The sequence below is a fragment of the Limulus polyphemus genome, unplaced genomic scaffold (genome assembly GCF_000517525.1).
Source record: "Limulus polyphemus unplaced genomic scaffold, Limulus_polyphemus-2.1.2 Scaffold509, whole genome shotgun sequence".
Classification (NCBI taxonomy): domain Eukaryota; kingdom Metazoa; phylum Arthropoda; class Merostomata; order Xiphosura; family Limulidae; genus Limulus; species Limulus polyphemus.
The window spans coordinates 264906-285078 of NW_013666119.1; the positions used below are offsets into that span (position 1 = coordinate 264906).

Below are 20173 nucleotides of genomic sequence, written 5' to 3' on the forward strand. Positions count from 1 at the left end.
GTTTATTACTTTGTATTTATTTTTACATATAGTTTTTCTTTTATAAGGAGTTAAGACTAACCTAAATTTCCTAAGCTGGTCTAACCCAATGTGATATTACTGGGATTATGGCCGAAAATATCTATAATAATGAGGGTACCCAACTGATGAATCAATGCATTCTAACTAATAAAAGTTTTTGTTGTATGACCTACGTTATATAGTTAGCTACATTAGTTATGTGCTTAATAGTTGTTCTACTCTATATAATTTTTTTTTTAACAGAAGTTATTGATAACTGGATTTCATTAATTTATTATGTGACAAATTTGAAAGAATTTGCGTTTGTACTTGTTCATGGGCGTTCCATGTTAGTGATACACTACGAAAAAAACTTGTAAAATCTTAAATTTATGACTGTCAAAATTATTAAAATTGACTTGTTAAAGTAATTATTTCGCTACAGAAAGTACAATAAGTTATTTAGAATATTCATAGCATTAACGCAGGTTATCAGTTGTGTATGCCATTAATCACATTAAGTATGGTTCTACGTCACAAACCTCACTTTTTATATTAATTATTATATTGTCCTTGAAACAAAACTATTTTATTTTGGTTTATTAAACTTATTGTAAATAAATATTTCACACAACAAACAAACCTTGATTAGCTTCAACCAAATTTATTACATTAGAACCGTATACAAAAAGTATAATAGACACAATAACTAAATGTGCAAAAATATATAAGTGTTATGAGAAAACTAGAATCGACTTTTAGTGAACATAATTTTTTGCTCATCTATGTATTATGCTATTAATTTTGAAGTAAGTGTAAATAATCACAAAATTAACAGAAGACAAATATTATAATTTTTTGTTTTAAAATAAATCTCATCGCTTTATACTTCAAAATTATATTTTCAACTTAAATATAAGACATAAAGTTTCCGTAATTCAAACACACACACACAAATACAGAATAAAAGTTATATGGAGAATGAATGAAGAGGCAGTAAAGGACGTGGAAACTACAGATAGCATCTATAAAGGTGAAATATACATATTAAGAACAGGCCTTGAAACCGCAACCTTAAGCCTGATAGCTTACCAAAGAGGTCAGCTGTGGATAGAAAGAAAACATTTTGAACCAAGGACACTCACATATACACGGAGTAATGCTTATTGTAGAGAATGTCTGATTCAATTAATGTGCACAAATAGAATGTTTCAGTGTGCGGATAGTCCATTCTAATCTTCTAATGTTGTTCCTATGGCCGAGGTGGGTCAGTTGCATACGTAAGTTCATTCAGATAATACCAGTTGGGGGCATCGGCGCAGTTTACACTGTAGCTCCAGTCGCATATCCTGAACTCCTGATTGAACATTGTCTCGTTGGGACATATATACGGCACCCTGCGGCCGTAAGCATCACACATGTGAAAGATCTTGCAGTCGAATTCCAGATCAGCGTAGAACCCAACTGCCCGAGTATTACAATCAAAGGTAAACTCCACATCTGGAAACTCCTCCCATCGTTTAACCTGGGTGAAAAAAGGTGATCTTACTCATTATTGGTTTTGGTTTTGTTTTCGTAAGCATACGTAACTGATGTTTCTAAATCGTTACAGCTGAACGGTATCAATAATTGAGTGATGTACTCAAGGAACTTAATTAAGCTATATCAGCAAAGATTATGCAACAAAATCATCCCCCCCGGGGGACTATTTTACGACAAGAGTAATATTTATGATGATTTGTGACGGGTTTATTAGTTTTAGAATTTCTGCGCACAACTACACAAGTTTTGAACTATAGGCTAGAGAGAAAGCAGTTAGTCAACAGCACTCATCGTCAATTCTTGGGCTACTCTTGTTTGAATGACTAGTGAGATTTGACTGTTACTCTTCTAGCGCACTAACGACCCAAAAAATACAGAACGGACCATGAATCCTTGGATTCACAATCCTGGCACATTAATCACTGGACCTCGCCCGCCCTCTTTGTTACAGGAATTTGTTCGAGTTCCAAATATATTGAATATAAACGAAATTTCGTCTTGCCTTTTTTTTTCTTCATCAGAAATGGTGTTTTGTCTTTGTTATTCTCATATTTTTTTTGCAATTGGAATATCATGCCTATACTCTAGAAGTAGGGCTTCAGGATAGAAATGTTTAACAAGAGTTGACATAATCTAAGATCTTTTTGTTTTTGCACCTTCCCGAGGCGATAGGTAAATAAATAGGAGTGGATAAATACCTGAAAGAAACCTCTTTCAGAAACTGTTCTAGCTACGTAAAGATGTGTGATTATTCACACATAGATTGGCAATAAACACCTCGTTCCAATCTATTCGTTTGTATGTCAAACCTAATCATCTTTCTGGTGTACTGCTGCTCACGAATGTCGAGTTAGTCTCTTGGTTTCTAATAATGAACACCGGAAGTATAATTTCATATATTTCAATGACAATAAGGGTATATACATTTATATATTTACTTAAATATTCCATAACCAAGAGTAGCAATTAAAAAATATTTGTTTTCATTAGTTTTTTTTTTAAATAACTATACATTATTTCTAAGGACTGGTACAGAAAGATTCCAGGTCACCAAATAATTACCTACTTTTTATTTACTTTATTACTGAACGTTTGCATTTCAGTTCATAGTAATCTTGTGTGTAGATATTACTCAATTGCATTTTATTTATGACATAAAAAATTCACAGATAAAACACTTCGCATTAAACTTAGCTTAATACATTCATGGAAGTTAAATTATTTACCATGTCACTGTTTCCTCTTTTTTTTTTTGTTTACAATAAGGATTTTTCGAATGGTAAATAGACATACGTGGCTATAGTTGTGTGTCTGTTTGTTTTATAACAAAGCCACATTGGGCTAGCTGCTGTGTTAACCGCGAGGAATCGAACCCCGGATTTTAGCATCGTAATTCTGTAAATTTACCTCTTTCCCGCCGAGAAACTAGTGACTATAGCTTGACAATAGCCGTTATACATTCTTTTCACCTGCTATAAAAGTCACGATTAACTGACTACAGTACTCCAATTGCTCAATAATAATAATATTCTAAGCAAAGCAACTTGAAAATATGTGGGTATACATTACTATCCCTTTTCACTCAAACAAAATACCAGAACGCATTTTTTTTTTTTTACGGAATGTGATACCACGCAGAACTGGTGTATTTTTCAAGCATCTCTCAGAGATTTTGATGGGTTGGCTTACAGCTATATTTTTGGAAACATTAACTTAAAATTGAGGCCATGTTAGAGTGAAAAGCCATAACATCTAACTGACATACAAATGGTCTCATACAGACACATGGCAACTCTTATTTTGAGTGTCTATTCAGGTTACGTCAGATATCTTCTGTTGGAGTAAAGATGTTGCCCTTTTTTGATATCAAGACAAAACTCTTAATGCATGTGTTAGGTGCTATCAAGTAAGAACGCTTTATTTACTTATTCACGCAACTTTATAGACGTGCGAATTCTTTTTATTAAAACTTAAAGTATTTGTTAGATTAAAAGGTCAAAACGTCTACTTACTCGATGTAAAGCTTTACTGTAGACAGCCGCAATGACTGAAAAGTAAAAGGAAAAGAGAATTAGAAAGAAAATGGTAGAGTACAACAGGTTCTATAAGAAAATTAAACCATGCACAATTCGTCATTTTATCCTCCGTTATTGCTCAACATGATAAGCCATGTTATTCTAGGTTTGGAAAATTATTTCACTGAAAATTCACGGTAAATGAGTTTTGAATGTAAATGCACTCCAACTTAGTTAGAAACTAAACATTTTCCAACTGGCACAAATCAAATTTTAATATTTAGTTTTTATAATTTTCTAATTACTTCACAAACTGATAAAGTATCTAAGCGTGAATACAAACTATGTTGCTATTCGATAGCTTCAATAATTCACTCTACTTATTCTGAAATAATAATAACTGAATATATTAGTGGTTTGTTTGTAATTAAGTACAAAGCTACTCAATGGGCTATCTGTGCTCTGCCCACCACTGGCGGGCGAATATATTAAGAGAGACAACAAAGTTCTCCGCGAAAATGATTAGTAACTCTAGCGGATTAAAATGTATATAGTGATATAATCACATATCCCATAGCAATATTACCTCAGTATTTATGAGATACGTCATTGAAATAGTTTTATAGATAATTAACTGTTCCGTTTTGTTTAGGCTCGGAATAATTATAGAGTCATTACATTGTGGTTTACGATATTGTTATTTCGTGAATACTTTCAACAACTAAATGAAACATGCGAAATATTCACCAATCATATAAAAAATAGGCCTTATATGAATGAGATCTCATGGTGGAAAATATTGTATTAAAGGCTTTTAACAAATTTTGCGAAACTAAGATAGCTAAACTTTAAACAAAGAATTATTTTTTACTGAATAAAATACAAATACTCGACAGTTTACATGTGAACCTTCAACAGCTTATATGTACACCCTACCTCTCAAGTAAACAACAACGACGTTAATTACATGCTTTAATAGTTCCACCAAAACAACAAATTAGGGGTGATAAACTGGATAATGATCTTGTTAGACAGGTTCATTGGATATTGTCCTTCATGAGTCACTAGAAATCCACAATAAGTATATAGAGTTTGTTTGAGTGTTAAAGAGTTAATTAAATGACTCTAAGAAATGACTCTTTAGGGAAGTACAGTACTAATACAATAGATGGGAAGGTGAAGTACAAATACAGGAGATGGGGACGTGAAGCAATCACACAGAAGATAGGAAGGTGAAGTACAAATATAGTTGATAGGGACGTGAAGTACAAATACAGTTGATAGGGACGTGAAGTACTAATACAGTTGATAGGGACGTGAAGTACTAATAAAGGAGATAAAACTGTGAAGTATAAATACAGTTGATAGGGACGTGATATACAAATGCAAGAGATAGAGATGTGAAGTACTAATATAGGAGATAGGGACGTGAAGTACAACTACAGGAGATAGGGGCATGATTACTAACATAGGAAACAGGAACGAGAAATACTAATACAGGGGATAGGGACATAAAATACACAAGGAGATAGGATAAGAACGTGAAGTGCAAATACAGTTAATAGGGACGTGAAGAACAATACAGGTGATAGGGAAGTAAGTTACAAATACAGGAGGTAAGGACGTGAAATACTTATGCAGGAGATAGAGAAGTGATGTATTAATACAGGAGATAGGGTGTGAAGTACTAATATAGTGGATAGGAAGGTCAAGTACAAATACAGGAGATAGGGACGTGAAGTCCAAATATAGGAGATAGTGAAGTAAGTTACAAATACAGGAGGTAAGGACGTGAATTACTAATACAGGAGATAGAGAAGTGATGTACTAATACAGGAGATAGAGAAGTGATGTACTAATACAGGAGATAGACATAATAAGATGTACAATTACATTGTTTATATATTTTTGGGAAATATGTTTTGTTCGTTTTACAATCTTAAAGGTGTGATTTCTTACTCCTTTACCATCATGGTATTAGTGTCAAAACCATACCTTACGTTCTTAGTAAAAACTATGACATAATTATAACAAGTGTGAGAGTTCTATAAAGTGTTATTGCATTCATATAACAATTTAATAATTTGCTAATTAACTGTTCGGAAAGGAAAAATATTGAACAATTAGAATTTAAAACAACAACTACAACACATTTACTTTATAGTTCTCTAGAGATTTAGTGACTAGTTAGACATATCTGATAGATTTTCCTTTTGAAACAAAGTTAAACAGATTTCTGACAGTGATGATGGGTCATGTAACTTTTAAAAATCCACACCTTTCACGCATTTAGCAATTTTCAAAATTTTTGGTTTATATTGTAAAACTTTTTTCACTGGAACATAAAAATTTCGTCACCTCCCTAAAATGTTTTTGTTATAACTCACATTTATTATATTATTCTTAACAAGATTATAGTACACTTTACCTGCAAAGCACAAACCAATGAACGCTACGTGGCGCCACATGTCCAACTTCAGCTACTGGACTCCGGTCCTGATGCTTTAAAAAACGAAAACAACATGATGAGATATTAGGACTGTTACAATAGGTTGTATTATCTGCCAACCAAATCACGCCTGACCCATTTTCAGCAAAACCTGCTTAAGAGCAGTAGAAGCGGATGCATACAAGTACATCGTGTCGGAATACCTAACACAGCATGGCTGCTAGTAGCCTGATGTCGTGGGAGCCGACATACCAGGGAGTTAGGACCAGCGAGTAAATGGGTCGAAGTGTTGGATGTAGCCAGGACAATCAAGACCTATCTAGTTAAATTATAACGTAAAAGTTTTTGCAGTTACAAAAAGTATTTCACGTATTATAGAAAGACGTACTTTGACATTTCAGGAATTTTGGAGTCAGATGACATCAACTGACTGGAAGATTTACGAGTTTTAGTAGCTGAAATTAGTTTTTTTTTATTCTACGTGAAATAGAGTGATAACATTTCTTCCCCTTTGACTTATCGTTCGTACAAGCTTCTCGCGACTAGGCTTATTACGCTTGTTGAACATACTTGGTTTTATTTAATTGTTATAGATTGAAATTTTTGGACACACATTATATCCAGTACAAAAGCATTTGTTGAACCGATCAGCTTTGACCACGGTTGTTTACACTGTAAGCTTAAAGCCGAAAATTCAAGTCTTTCTTCAAATTAACATACCCTAACAAGACAGATTAATGTCACAGAAAGTAAGAAATTTAGCTTACGAATGGAAGATACATTCTCAAGTATACTAGGTGAAACTGTTACATATTCAATCATTACAATGAATTGGTTAAAAAATTTTGTGTTATCTAAGTAATTCGTTATTTTCTTTTTACCTTTGTTTATTTAAATTTTCTATACCAAACCTACAACACAATTAAAAAAGAAGAAAACAATAAATTCACATAGTGCCTTTTTTAGGATGAATAATTTCAAAATGTGTATAGTTTAACTTACTCTAAAATGACACGGACATTTTATGTTTTATTGAACGATTTTCTTATGGCACATTAGCAAAAAATAAAATTAAAAAACTATATAAACAAAGAAAAATAAGTTATAACAGATTTTAATGGTTACATAGATTTGTGTTTTTGTAACTGATTTTAAAATCCCAAGGAAACATTTTAAAATACATCATTAGATTGGGAAAATTAAATTTTATAATTATTATCATTAACGATATAAGGATCATTATAAAAATACCAATAAAAATTAGTAATTATTGTTTTTCTAAACAGATATACTTTATGCTTTATAACGTGGAGATTGATCTATGAAATTGGTCAATATAAAAATATAAACAGAATGAATACGGGGGGGGGGAAGTATCATAAAAATGAAGTATTTCCCCCTCATTCTCTTGGTTGAAACCTATTCTTTTTGTCTTTTATCAGTTATATCTAGACTTGCAGTTGAATTTCTAAAGGGTAACAACCGACCTCTTGGCACTAAGTGCTGTATTAGATCTGGGTTGTGAGGCTTCAAAACATTTATTAGTGCCACTCTTAAGCTCGAATCTAAAGCCAGTCAGGTAAGAACTGGAAAACTAAGACACGTTTTTTTGTTTTTTTTTATTAAATCAGCCTGTACACATAGCTGTTATTATTTGAGTGAAATTATATACATGTTTTAAAGTAAATACAAAAATTAACGACAAAAGTGATTTATCGTTTCAGAGAACTGACCGCGAACCATTAAGACAGTAGGATAGCTCCTTCCTACCAGAGGGTTGCAACACTCAGGTTCAGTGTGTCACACCATTCGGTGCTTGCTACTTGAAGGTGTTAATTAAATAGTTGAGCTGAGCTTATGGCAATTTTTTTTGTGAGAATAATTTTTGACAGATATCTAGTCGTCAAGAAACATTGTATTTCTAGACATCAAAATATCTGAAACAACACCAAGGGTTATCATTTAAAAATAAATGGCATATAAAACATTATATCATTTCACATCAAAATGATCGAGAAAACACCAAGAATTTTTACTTTAAAATAAAAGGCCTATAAAACATCATACCTCTTCACATCAAAATGACCGTAGAAATGTTTGGTTTGTTTGTTTAAGCGCAAAGCTACACAATAGGCTACCCGTGCTGTGCCCACCGCGAGTATCGAAATCAGAGTTTTAGCACTATAAGCCTTTAGACTTACTGCTGAACCGGTCGGGGGGGGGCAGTCGAGGAAACACCGAAGGTTTTTATTTTAAAATATAAAGCCTGTTAATATGTTCTTAGCATAAACAGCAACGTCCTCTACACATTAAGTTGAGCTGAAAGTTAAGAATACGGAATATATTTTTCAGTTGAGATCTTGTTAGAAACCAGTTTGATTTCTGAAAGAAGGAATGCTTGATTAAAAAAACAAATAATACCTTTTCTTTTGAACATAATTTTCTTCACGTAATGCTGTTCAAAGTGGTCTAGAAGCTACATTATAATGTTCTCTAGACATACTTAATACGAATTAATAAATATCTGTATTTAGCTAACAATATTTTTTCTGGAGAATGTAAAAGTGAATGTTTATCCTCCTTGATTCATCTTTTACTTGCGTAATATTCAATTGTTCGTATAATAACTTATAACAGGGTATTTCGTAGCAATATCCATTAATTCTGAATTATAGTGGGTTACAAAAGCACTACTACTATACATCAGTAGCTATAAAACTATAAAGAGCGATCCTGTCTTGTTAGTTTTGTACTGGAGATAAAGCCTCACCTGAAATACCTTGAGAATGTGGTAGTATCCCTTCAATTCAACTCACTTCTCTCAAAGGGTCCAACAATGTGATTCAAGATCGGACATCGCATCTTGTTTTATACCAGTTTCCCCCTCCTCCTTACTATTATGTATACAACTAAAAATTGATGCCCAACCCGCTGTTCAACCAATCGCCTCATGCGAACTTTTACGTCAGTTTCTTGAGTAAAGCACACACCATCCGCCTGAAGGCGCTAAAACGCGGTCGTTAGTTCGTGAGGCTTATGACGATCTGAGCAACCAGACCAGCATTGTGAACTGGTAAAAGAAGATTGCCTCTTCTTCACGTGAATAGTCACGCCCCATATTGCTTAACCTAAAACGCAGGTAAAGTGAAAGTCGCAAGCAATCTCTACTTATGTTACGTATGGTTATATATGCCGTGAAGAAAAGCGTTGCACATTTTCTTGTTGTTCAGGGATTTCACAGAACAAGTGATACTGCCACTGATACATAGCCCTGAGATGTGTCGCCACTGTAGGAGAGCTGGCTCTGGAACCGGTTTTTATATATAAGGAAACGTACAAAGAAGTAATAAGTCATATGTAAACATTTTGTTGCAAAGATTTCAAATACATAAGTTTCTCAGCGGCGAGTCTGCAGGCTTACGAAACTAGCAGCGAGTTTCGATACCCGTGGTGGGCAAAGTACAGATAGCCCATTATGTAGCTTTGTACTTAACAACAACAAATCAACCATCTAATTTGTTAGTACATATATGTATATGTATTTGTTACTATCAATTAGGAAATACATTAAGCCTGAGAAGAGTTCATAACAATTATTGTCAAAAATATTATAATATACTGAAAAAAATTTTTTTACTGATCTATTATTATTTAGGTGAAAATACACATTATATACTGAACAGTTCCGCGTGTTGAATATTTTGCTTACTTTGGTACAAATTGGGGAAGTTTGGCATGAATAAAATTGAGTAAAGGCTTTAATATTTTTTTCCAATTTGCTTCATACAGATTATTAGAACTTAGGTTAAAAGAAAAAAAAACTGCAGTTAAAATTTGCCTAAATAAAATCACACATAATTATTAAAGTATTATGTACATTAAAGAAACAACCATTCACAGAATTTTATGCAAACAAACAATCTGCTTGTGAAATACTTCTTTCAATATCGAAGAAAAACATTAAAAAATACATATTCATTAAGAATAATATTGCAGTGCTAGCTGTAAAATCTGAACAAATTCATCAGATAAAAAAAAAACGCTGTTATTCCTAATAGTATTTTTCTGCATGAAACAACAAATAATAATATAAAGATTTCATTAAATTATTTAAAAATGTAAAAGGTTGGTTTTCAAAACATTTTCGTTTTCTCGTGTCACATTGCGGTTTCGTCTTGGTTCTAAACTTATGAAACATTACTCATCCTCATGAGCAAGTTTTTCGTATGTATAATCATCATGAACTTCTTTAGTTTATATTGTGTAAACGTAAAATAGCTTTCTGTGCTTTTATATAGTATGTTGAGGAGTGATGAAAATACCATAACACACGACACTCGAGAGAATAATATAATTCCCTTTTAACAGATGTAAATATAAGCTTACACTAGGCATAAGACATGCAAGAATTAAGGTTTTTGTGAAACCCTGTCCTTATAATATAATAAGTAGAAAATATAGATCCACGTTTCAATAAATACTTGGAACAATATAGAACCTTCCTAATTTCCATTAAAACTTCTTTAGCCCTATTATACATCTTTATAATTTTTATTAAATTAATATCTCTGTTAATAAATTTTTTTCGTGTCGGATAACAATATTTTGTGATCTCATTCTTGTTCTTTTATACACTTAAATACGAATGTATATACGCTCATTGTTAATCTTGGGTTTGCGCTTATCACATATGTCGCTTATTGAATTTATCGAGTTAAATTCCTCTATCTTTTTCATTCTCTACTTTTATATCTGTAAATCTAACAATTGAATCAAAATGCTGCTCTCTAAAAGTGGATTGCGAACTGTTGATAATAGTGACGTTAAGTTAACAACAAAAACTTGTATAACGACGGTAGTCAAAATGAATTAAGAACGAATGATGTCCGAAAACCATGCAAACTATACATATGACCATTGTACTTAACAAAAGTAATGGAAGTTTATTGTCTGAATACAGCTACAAAAAATGGGGTCAGGTTATTTCATGAGAAAGATATCATACTTAACTTGTAGGAAACAACAATGTGTATAAAGAGTTTTTAGGGCAAGTGGCCTTTATCTGTTCGTGTAGAAAAGAACAAGTTGTTATGCTAACAGTCACGGTGAGCGTCTGATGTTTGACCCAGCTTAAGATCTCTTGGTATAAGTTGGTTGAAAAAAGAAAAGAAAAAAGAGAAAGTTATGTTTAGAGTATCAAGATCACGGTTGTTCAGAAAATAGTGATAGTATAGAAGAGATGAAGCCATTGTAGAAGACGACAACTACATTTTTATTCGTTTAACACCATAATGTATTTAATAACTTCGCATATGCTAATGCTTTAAAATAGAAAGTAGACCTAGTGGTTAGCATACCTGTCTGCAAATTTGATGTTTGCGTCCAGTTACCGCAAAATTGCGCTCCGCGATAATGAGTGAGGAAATTGAGTTTTAAAGTCGTTTGAAGATATGTTATTCCAAAAATATTAACGCCTGATATATCCTAAATAAATTATCTTCTTTCAAATATGGATTTGTACTCGCTGTCGATGAGTGCTGCTGACTAGTTGCCTTCCTTCTAGTCTATCAGCTCGGGCTATCAGCGTTATCCTCACCTTGTTCTGAACTGAAAGACTAGAAAGGGCTATCAGCGTTATCCTCACCTAGTTTTTCTAGTCTATCAGCTCGAAACTAGAGAATAACACTGGTAGCCCGTTCTAGTCTTTCAGTTCAAAACTAGGTGAGAACAACACTGGTAGCCCTTTCTAGTCTATCAGTTCAAAACTAGGTGAGGATAACAATGGTAGCCCTTTCTAGATTATCAGTTCAAAACTAGATGAGGATAATGCTGGTAGTCCGTTCTAGTTTATCAGCTCAACACTATGTGAGGATAACGCTGGTAGCCCTTTCTTGTCTATCAGTTCAGAACTAGGTGAGGATAACGCTGATAGCCCTTCTATCAGTTCAAACTAAGGGACGATAACATTGGTAGCCCTTTCTAGTCTATCAGTTCAAACTAAGGGACGATAACATTGGTAGCCCTTTCTAATCTATCAGTTCAAAATTAGATGAAGATAATCCGCAGAATATTTCTGTTACTTCTAGCCAAGATTTTAACAAAGCGCGTAGTGTGTTGTGCACAATAATCCACATGTTTCCGTAGAGAAAACAAGAACAAAGTTGAATACAGTCAAAGGCTGCCTTAGCTAGGTGCGGAGCCTTGTGTACATTTAAAAATTCGGGGCTAAAAACAGCGAAATCAATGTGCAATTTTGTGGTCATGACTAATCTGCCAATCACATAAGGTTTGAATTGGAAAAAAAGTATCAAAATAAAAATTTTCATAGTATGTAATGTTTCAAAATCTAATTCAATATAATTTTCAAGGGACTCACACAAAAGCCTGGTGAAAATTATGATAAAATATCAACAAACACCTCATGATTTCAGAATAATGTTTCCTGACTCAGAACAACTGAAGTTCTATTGGGCCTGTTTCACGTGTAATGACGCTTTGTAAAGAAAAGCTAAAGATCGGGAAAACATTTTAAACAGGCTTTCTCTCATGACTACCTGAGGATCGAAAAGCAAACTGTACAAAGTCTACAAAAACTAGAACACGTTGGTTGTGACAACTGATCATGCGCCAGTTATTAGTTTTATGTTAATAAACAAACGTTGGCACTATCTTGATTTTGGCTTGTATAATATTAAACTTAATTCTTTACACAATAACAATGGTAACTATAACCAACAGTACAGAATGAAAACAGTCAAGGACAAAGCAAGAAAATATAACATTTAAATTCAGTAATTATTTGTTCATCGCGAGACCTGTAAAAGCGTGGGGCCAGATGTGGTTGTACCGCTTGCTCCCATGTAAGCCCGGCCCCTGGGTACAAAATATAAAGACGAAGGGCCCACGCGTTCCATACAAATGTGTAATTAAATATTAGGCAGAGGTATTATTAGTATTTTAGACGACAGTTTTCTCTTTAAAAGCAGAAGAATAACACATAAATAAACAAGTTCATAAATAAAGTCGTACATTTATGGTCCATACAGGTCATTACAGTATGATTGAAACACTTATCGCAGTTGAAGACGTCGATTACAGTTTTTGATATTACAGGGTTACATTTATGGTCCATACAGGTCATTACAGTATGATTGAAATACTTATCGCAGTTGAAGACGTCGATTACAGTTTTTGATATTACAGGGTTACATTTATGGTCCATACAGGTCATTACAGTATGATTGAAATACTTATCGCAGTTGAAGACGTCGATTACAGTTTTTGATATTACAGGGTGTAATCTTAGAACAATTAGCATATTTCTGTCATATGATGATCCTAATATTTTATGTTACTTGAAAAAACAAACAAACAAGATTCATATTTGATTAATCTCGACAAAAAGAAATATTGTACCCATGTGTGTCGTAGAATAATTCATATTTGACACATAGTTTCTTTAAAGATACATATAAAACAACCAATGATGTAGGTTATGCTAAAACGCTTTTTTAAAGCATTAATGACGAAGTGAGGAAATATAGTTTTAAAATCATTTGAAGATATGTTATTCAAAGAAAAAGGAACGCCTACTATATCCTAAATCAATTATTTTCTTTAAAACATGGATTTACCCAGAGAAGAAACAGGAAGACTAGATCCACACTTTCTATAAATGAAACGAAGATAAATTTTAAAGATATGAACCATTAAAGGTTTCAAAATAAATATAAACGGCTTCGTTAAAAACTATCAACGAAATGGTTGAAAATATTATTAATAGTAATTATTCAATACATCCCATTAAAGGTTTTACCTTTACTAGTGTATGTCTCTATGACATATTTTGTATTTCTATTCGTTATGCAGGGCTATTTTTTAATTCATATGTTTTAATTTGTAGCCATTATACTTGTGATCAAAAGTTTTTGATAAAGACAATCTAAAATCCACTTCTTAAGTAGTGTACTGATTGTTATAAGTAAACTTATATGCAGAGCGATTTGGACAGTTTCATCTATGGAACTGCTGAATCGTTGCATGAAAAGTAAAGTAATATTTGAAACAGAGAAAGTGGAACTCTTAAGTAGTGTACTGATTGTTACAAGTAAACTTATATGCAGAGCGATTTGGACAGTTTCATCTATGGAACTGCTGAATCGTTGCATGAAAAGTAAAGTAATATTTGAAACAAAGAAAGTGGAACACTTTAATCTATGCAACTTAGGAGAAGATACGATATCAACAATCTGTCAGAGTCAATACTAAAGCTTTATATTTTCAGTGTATTTCTTTTGTGCCAAAATAAAAAAATGTCCTATTTCTTTTGTCAAACCTTATAACTGAGGATGTAGGCGTTAAAGATGCGGTAGCTGAAGGGGCTAAAGTGTTTATTCAGTGAGTAAAATCATCAGTTTGAATTTCGCTTAATCTCCGTTTTCATTTCTTCAGAAAACTTTTATTTTTACAGTACATGTGGGCCATAGTTTAAACTCGAACGTAACGTTTAGAAAAAATAAAACAGATGTGAGACCAATATTATTTTTATTTTAATTAAATGTTGTCTAGTAAATTCAAAGGAGAATGAAAAATAGTTTCAACTTCAGAGCAAACGACATGTAGCTTAAGTTTTATTAAATAATGTTGAGCGAGAGGATCGTTCATTCATTATTTACTATGAATCCGTATTATTACAAGATGCCTCTGATGTTTTAAGGTTTGCTTCTATAAAAGTATTTTAGCTATGTTTACTTGAATATTCGGATGGAATGAATTCGAAATCTTTATTTGGCATCACCTACAAACGAATTCCAAATATTGTATCATTAATAATATTAATTTTTTCCAATAACTTCAAAACGATAGAATGTTTATTCTCATTCTTGATAAAGGAACTTAGTTGTTGAACACTAGGGCCGAACACGACTCAGTGGTTACTGTGTCGGACTTTGGATCTGAGGTTCCTTGGTTCGTGTCCCGTTACAGCACAAAAAATCATGTTCTATACTTTGTGGACATAGATGCGTTATAAGCGTGTCTGTCAAATCCTACTATTCGTTCTGACAAATGTAACACAAGTGTAAGCGGCGGGTGGTGTTGACTGAATGTCCTCCCTCTAGTCCCTCACTTCAAAATTAGGGACTGTTAACGCAGATTGCTTTTGTGTAGTTTTGTGCGAAATAAAAACAAACAACTTTCAACACTATATTCACGACTTTTAATTTACGAGACCTTTCACCAATAGAATAGAATATTATACTAGTTATCAGTTATCAAAATGCAATGTGTTATAGGTTTTATTTTCTCATTGAATGCAATGTTCATTTGAAAGATAAATGCCCCTATACTTGTAAAAGTACACATGAAATGTATTGACTGGGTTAAAACGACTTACCCAAAAGCATTATTATTATTATTTTATATAAAAACCTGCTTATTTTTAGTTTAGATAAAAAATCTGTGAAGTTTTTTTTTTTCATTCTATATATATTGATTTGAAAATTGGCATAACTTCTTAAGCTATATATAGCTTAGCTGTTGGGATGACATATATTTTACATTTTCGTACAACTTAATGTGTGAATGTTAGTTTCAGATAGAGAAGCACCTTTGAAATATAGAAAGGTTGCACAGAAGCACCGCATCCAAAACTAGAATTAGAGCAAATAAATAATTCTCAAAAAATAAAAATAAAATCAGGGAAAGGCTTTAAAATGTAAACTCATATTAATTGGTTAATAAAACAATAACAAGTACTGACTGGCCACTTTATAAGAAAAACTCATGCACACTCGTAATTTATTTGCAGATAATCAAAGTGTTAGATGAGTGCTTGAGCTTTACATGTGAAGAGATGTAATTAATTATACAGTGGTTTAAAAAAAGACTGTACGTTTATCATGAGCGTCGTTATTAAAGTTGTTACTTTGTACAGGTGTTAAAAAATATCTACCATCAGCGTCTATCAACAGTAAAAATTGAATGGGAATACTTCTCCCATCAAGATAAACTGTGGCCATTTATCACTGGCGATTGACTGACGAAAAGACTGTTGAATATTATAACACACGTTAGACTATGTCCCTACTGATCAACTCCTTGAGTTAATGGCCACGTCTCAACTATCTTCAACCATACTATTCAATTGGCGTTACAAAGAATGTCACACGGCAGACAAAAATCAGCCCCAAAACCGCTTTTCTCAGATGCAAACAGAAAAACACGACATGTTGCTTGGAACGCAGTTTGTAGACAGTGAATGGCAGGAAACGTGTGGTGTAATCTGATGAGTCGCGTTTCACTTTTCTCTGTACTGATGGTAGAGTTGAGGCAAGAAGAAACGTCCGTGAGACACTTGACCGTACTGTTGTTTAGACAATGGAAGCCGCTAGAGGTGGAGTAAAAATATTAGTAACGTTTTCGTGGCAGAGATTGGGTCATTTAATTTTTTTGATAGGTGAATAACATACAGAACGTGCCTGAACGTTGTTTCTGTTAACGTACACAACTTTGCTTTTTCATTCTAATGAATAGAGGCTATTCCTATAATACAAGTCCATCCCTTGCGTATTGTCTGAAACTGATTCAAAGAATATTATAGCAACTTCTATGGATCTCAGTCTGGTTACACATATTTGGGTTATACTTTAACGCCACATACCCCATCGTATTATATCCTCGGAATATGCTCAAACCCGTTACTAGACGAGGGCCTAGTCAGCATACCAAAAAAAATGCTTAAATTATTTTCATTGAAGTTTATGTGAATCCTTTAAAATGCTCAGTTTGTTTGTGTATTTTTAGCACAAAGTTAAACATGGGCTAGGTGCGATCTGTCCATCGCGGAGACACGAACCCCAAATTTTGGCGTTTGTAAGTCCATAAACGTACCTTTGGCCCATCTGGAGACAATATGCTTAATAAATTATTATTCACATGTAATATGATTACATATGCAGATTATGGTAGGCAACCATATGAATTTTAAAAATAGGAAGAAAAATGGTGGTATAAGCAATAAAATACACAAATGAAATATTACTAAAGTAAAACACAAAACCCATAATATAAGAAACCAGAAAACATTTTATTTGAAATAATAAAAATTAATTCAACATTACCAAGGAGCTTATCTTTATTTGAAAGTGGAGGGTAAAGAAAGAAACATCTACCGATCATAGTGAAATGACTTTTTTTATAGGAAACTTAAAGGAACCTAATTTTTACTGTTTGATCTCTGTCAAGTAACTGTTTTTTTTAGTTGAAAACTCCCGAATACGGCCAGGAATATCAGCATTAAATATGTGCTTAACTAAGAATGCATTAAGTTCAGAAACAAGTAGTACCAAATGGCAGAGCCTGTACCAGTGGTATCTCTGCTCAATGCTAAATAATACCTATACGTAAAATTCCAACACGCCAACTTACTGAAAAGGAAATTTTAAACAAACACACAGAATAGCAAGTGCTGTTAAAGGTAAGTAAATATATATATTTGTTCAAAATACTTGCCATGTCAAAAGCTTTGGTATAACTTCGCAACTGCAAACGTTAGAGAGAAGCTTTATTATCTTGTCAGTCTAGCATAAAAATTGTTGATGTTATCAGTGAACAATGATAAACTTACTATCTTAATTCCTAACTGGTTTTGAATGTTTCAAAAGTGTGGCATGAATAGTATGAAGGTCAAGTAAGTCAGCCATTTCTTAGCAGGTGTGCTAAAGAAACATATAACTCAAACGTGACTGTGGTACCGTGTTCTGTAGGTATGTTTAAATTCTTAGGCTTGAGAAATTTCTCCCAATTGAGTAAGGCGAAACCATCAAAATCGTTAGAACTGTATGCCATTTTGTCAAATATTCTGGCATCCTCTTTCACTTTAATACCATAATTGTTAGTCTACTAACATCATTGACATTGGTGATATTGATTTCTGGTTTGTAAAGTAAGTCTTACAGATTAGATATTTGTACTTTGAGGTGTGAGATGTCGAATAGTATCCGGCTATTAAACCAAGCTCTTCAGTAACGTTTTCTCCTCTTGCTCATTTATAGATCAGCTCTTACTGAATATATCCCAGACAATGCACCTGCCCTGTGGAATATCAAGGTGAACTGAATTGTCATTAGTTAACGGATAGTATTCGTTAAATAATAGGATATCCGTTTAATCATCGTCGATGGGTTATGCTAAAACTCTTACTTAACTGAGTCGATTTTAGTTAGAATAATGATACAGGATAGTATTTGTACCCGTTTAGTTGTTTAGACATGCTGGACTATTGTTCTGCCTGGATACTTTCTGTTCTTTGAATTACAGGATATCGTTGAGCAAAACATTCTCCCCACGTGATGTTTTAGACAGTCTCACTAGATGCAACATTCCCTAACACACAAGAAGCCCTTCATTTACCCAGAACAACATGTGCTAACCATGTTATGGTCATTCTCATTACAACATAGAAGTGACTGTAACCTTTATATATCATCTGAACAGCCATGTCGACATCCTTACACGTGTGGTATTGAGCAATGTTCTCCCTAGCCAGTAATATATATTACCTACTTTCGAGAACAATAGAAACAAAATCAACCTGACAGCTTTGTCAACGATGTGTGATATAAAACCAATACATATTCAGAACAAGGAACACATTCAGAATAAACATTTAAAACAACAAGAAAACAGAAACACATGATATATTTAAATACCACACTTTATTTCTTCAGGCTTGTCACAAGCTGAAAATTAACTTGAATTTTAAATCTAATAAACTTTAAAATCTGCTGGCTAAGAAGTATGTACACCTGTGTTATTTTCAAAAATACATGACACACAGATATCACAACCCTTTAACAAAGATACAAAAATGAAATAACAAATACCCTAAACAATTAATGCATTGTATGACTGTAAACTTTAAATACAGAAAAACCCATTACAGAATAAAAAGAAAATTTAACACTGTATAATACATAATTTGAAAATATACCCTTTATCAGTAAATACTTACACATTAACAGAATACATTTTAACATAGAAAACCCCAACAAAACAAATATAAATTAAATAGTGGAACATCCTCTAACAACAATAATAGCTATATAGTCAAGAAAAAACTTTAACATGGTATCAGCTCAGAATTAAAATATCCTTTAACAATGACATTTATTTTTAATGATCTTTCAGTAACAAGTTAAAAACAAAAATGTGTTGAATAGAAACCATTATATTCTCATCCCCATCTTAAACATCCAGTAAACAACACCAAAACCTACTAAATACAGATACATTGGCATAGAAAACAGAAGAACTTAAAAGCTACAAAACAATATTTAATTAAATACAAGTTAATACGACAATACATACATACTAATACAGTTCCCTTGATACAAAAATCTATCTCAATAAAAGTAGTGAATATTTACAACACAATAAAATAATTGATCTCTTTAAAATACAACAAAATATAAAATCAAATTTGAATGCACAGTACAACGGTACATTACAATATAAACCTTTTAACAGTGAAACTTACATTTTAACTGGATCTTTTAACAAAAAAGGACAATTTAGATGCAGTGCATAAGTCTTTCGAAAATACAGAAAATCCATGGAAAAAAGAACCATCCACAAAACATAACTGACAAAATACAAAATAAACCCTTTAATAATTATGATTAAACTGGAGAATACTAAAATTAACCCCAAAATGCAGCAATACACACACACACACACATGCATATATAATATAAAACAATCTTTAATAAAATATACATCACTTAATAATTTACTCAATGAAATGAGAATATACATTATTTACACTTACCCACTGGTGTTGTTAGGAATGCCACCATCGACTGCTATTGGGTCGACTCTCATGGCATTTTGGATAGCATTGGTTCAGTTTCTACGTAGGTGGGAGCTCTTCATTTCATATCTGTGAAGTGGAGGAAGCTCTATCATTCATCTTGAAGGTCCTTAGCAGCGACGTTTATGTTGTCACAACAGATAATGAGGTTTTCTTAGCTGGCTGACTTTGCTCATTCCTCACAGTATTCTTAACTGTCACTGTAATAGGTAGTGGTAGTGTTGCTGGTTGCATGCTAATGGACTCCCTGCTCCCAGGCACTTGCTACCCCTTAAGCTGACTTTAACTGTGGGAAGA

General features: G+C 32.9%; 1 protein-coding gene across 2 annotated transcripts in view; it reads right to left on the bottom strand.

Annotated features, from left to right (window-relative positions):
• Nucleotides 1–945: 945 nt before the first annotated feature.
• The window catches only part of LOC106458753, a 29635-nt gene continuing 10407 nt past the window's right edge, over nucleotides 946–20173 (bottom strand). Inside the window, exons 1-4 of one of the 2 annotated variants that reach the window (XM_013918294.2) lie at nucleotides 8777–8930; nucleotides 5986–6059; nucleotides 3555–3589; nucleotides 946–1525 (exon numbers count right to left, since the gene is read on the bottom strand). In XM_013918294.2, coding sequence (XP_013773748.1) covers nucleotides 1253–1525; nucleotides 3555–3589; nucleotides 5986–6025 — 348 coding nt within the window. In that variant the 5' untranslated portion in view covers nucleotides 6026–6059; nucleotides 8777–8930 and the 3' untranslated portion in view covers nucleotides 946–1252. Of the gene's footprint in view, nucleotides 1526–3554; nucleotides 3590–5985; nucleotides 6060–8776; nucleotides 8931–20173 lie in introns of those variants that run through there. The other variant, XM_022385064.1, reaches the window with a different exon arrangement.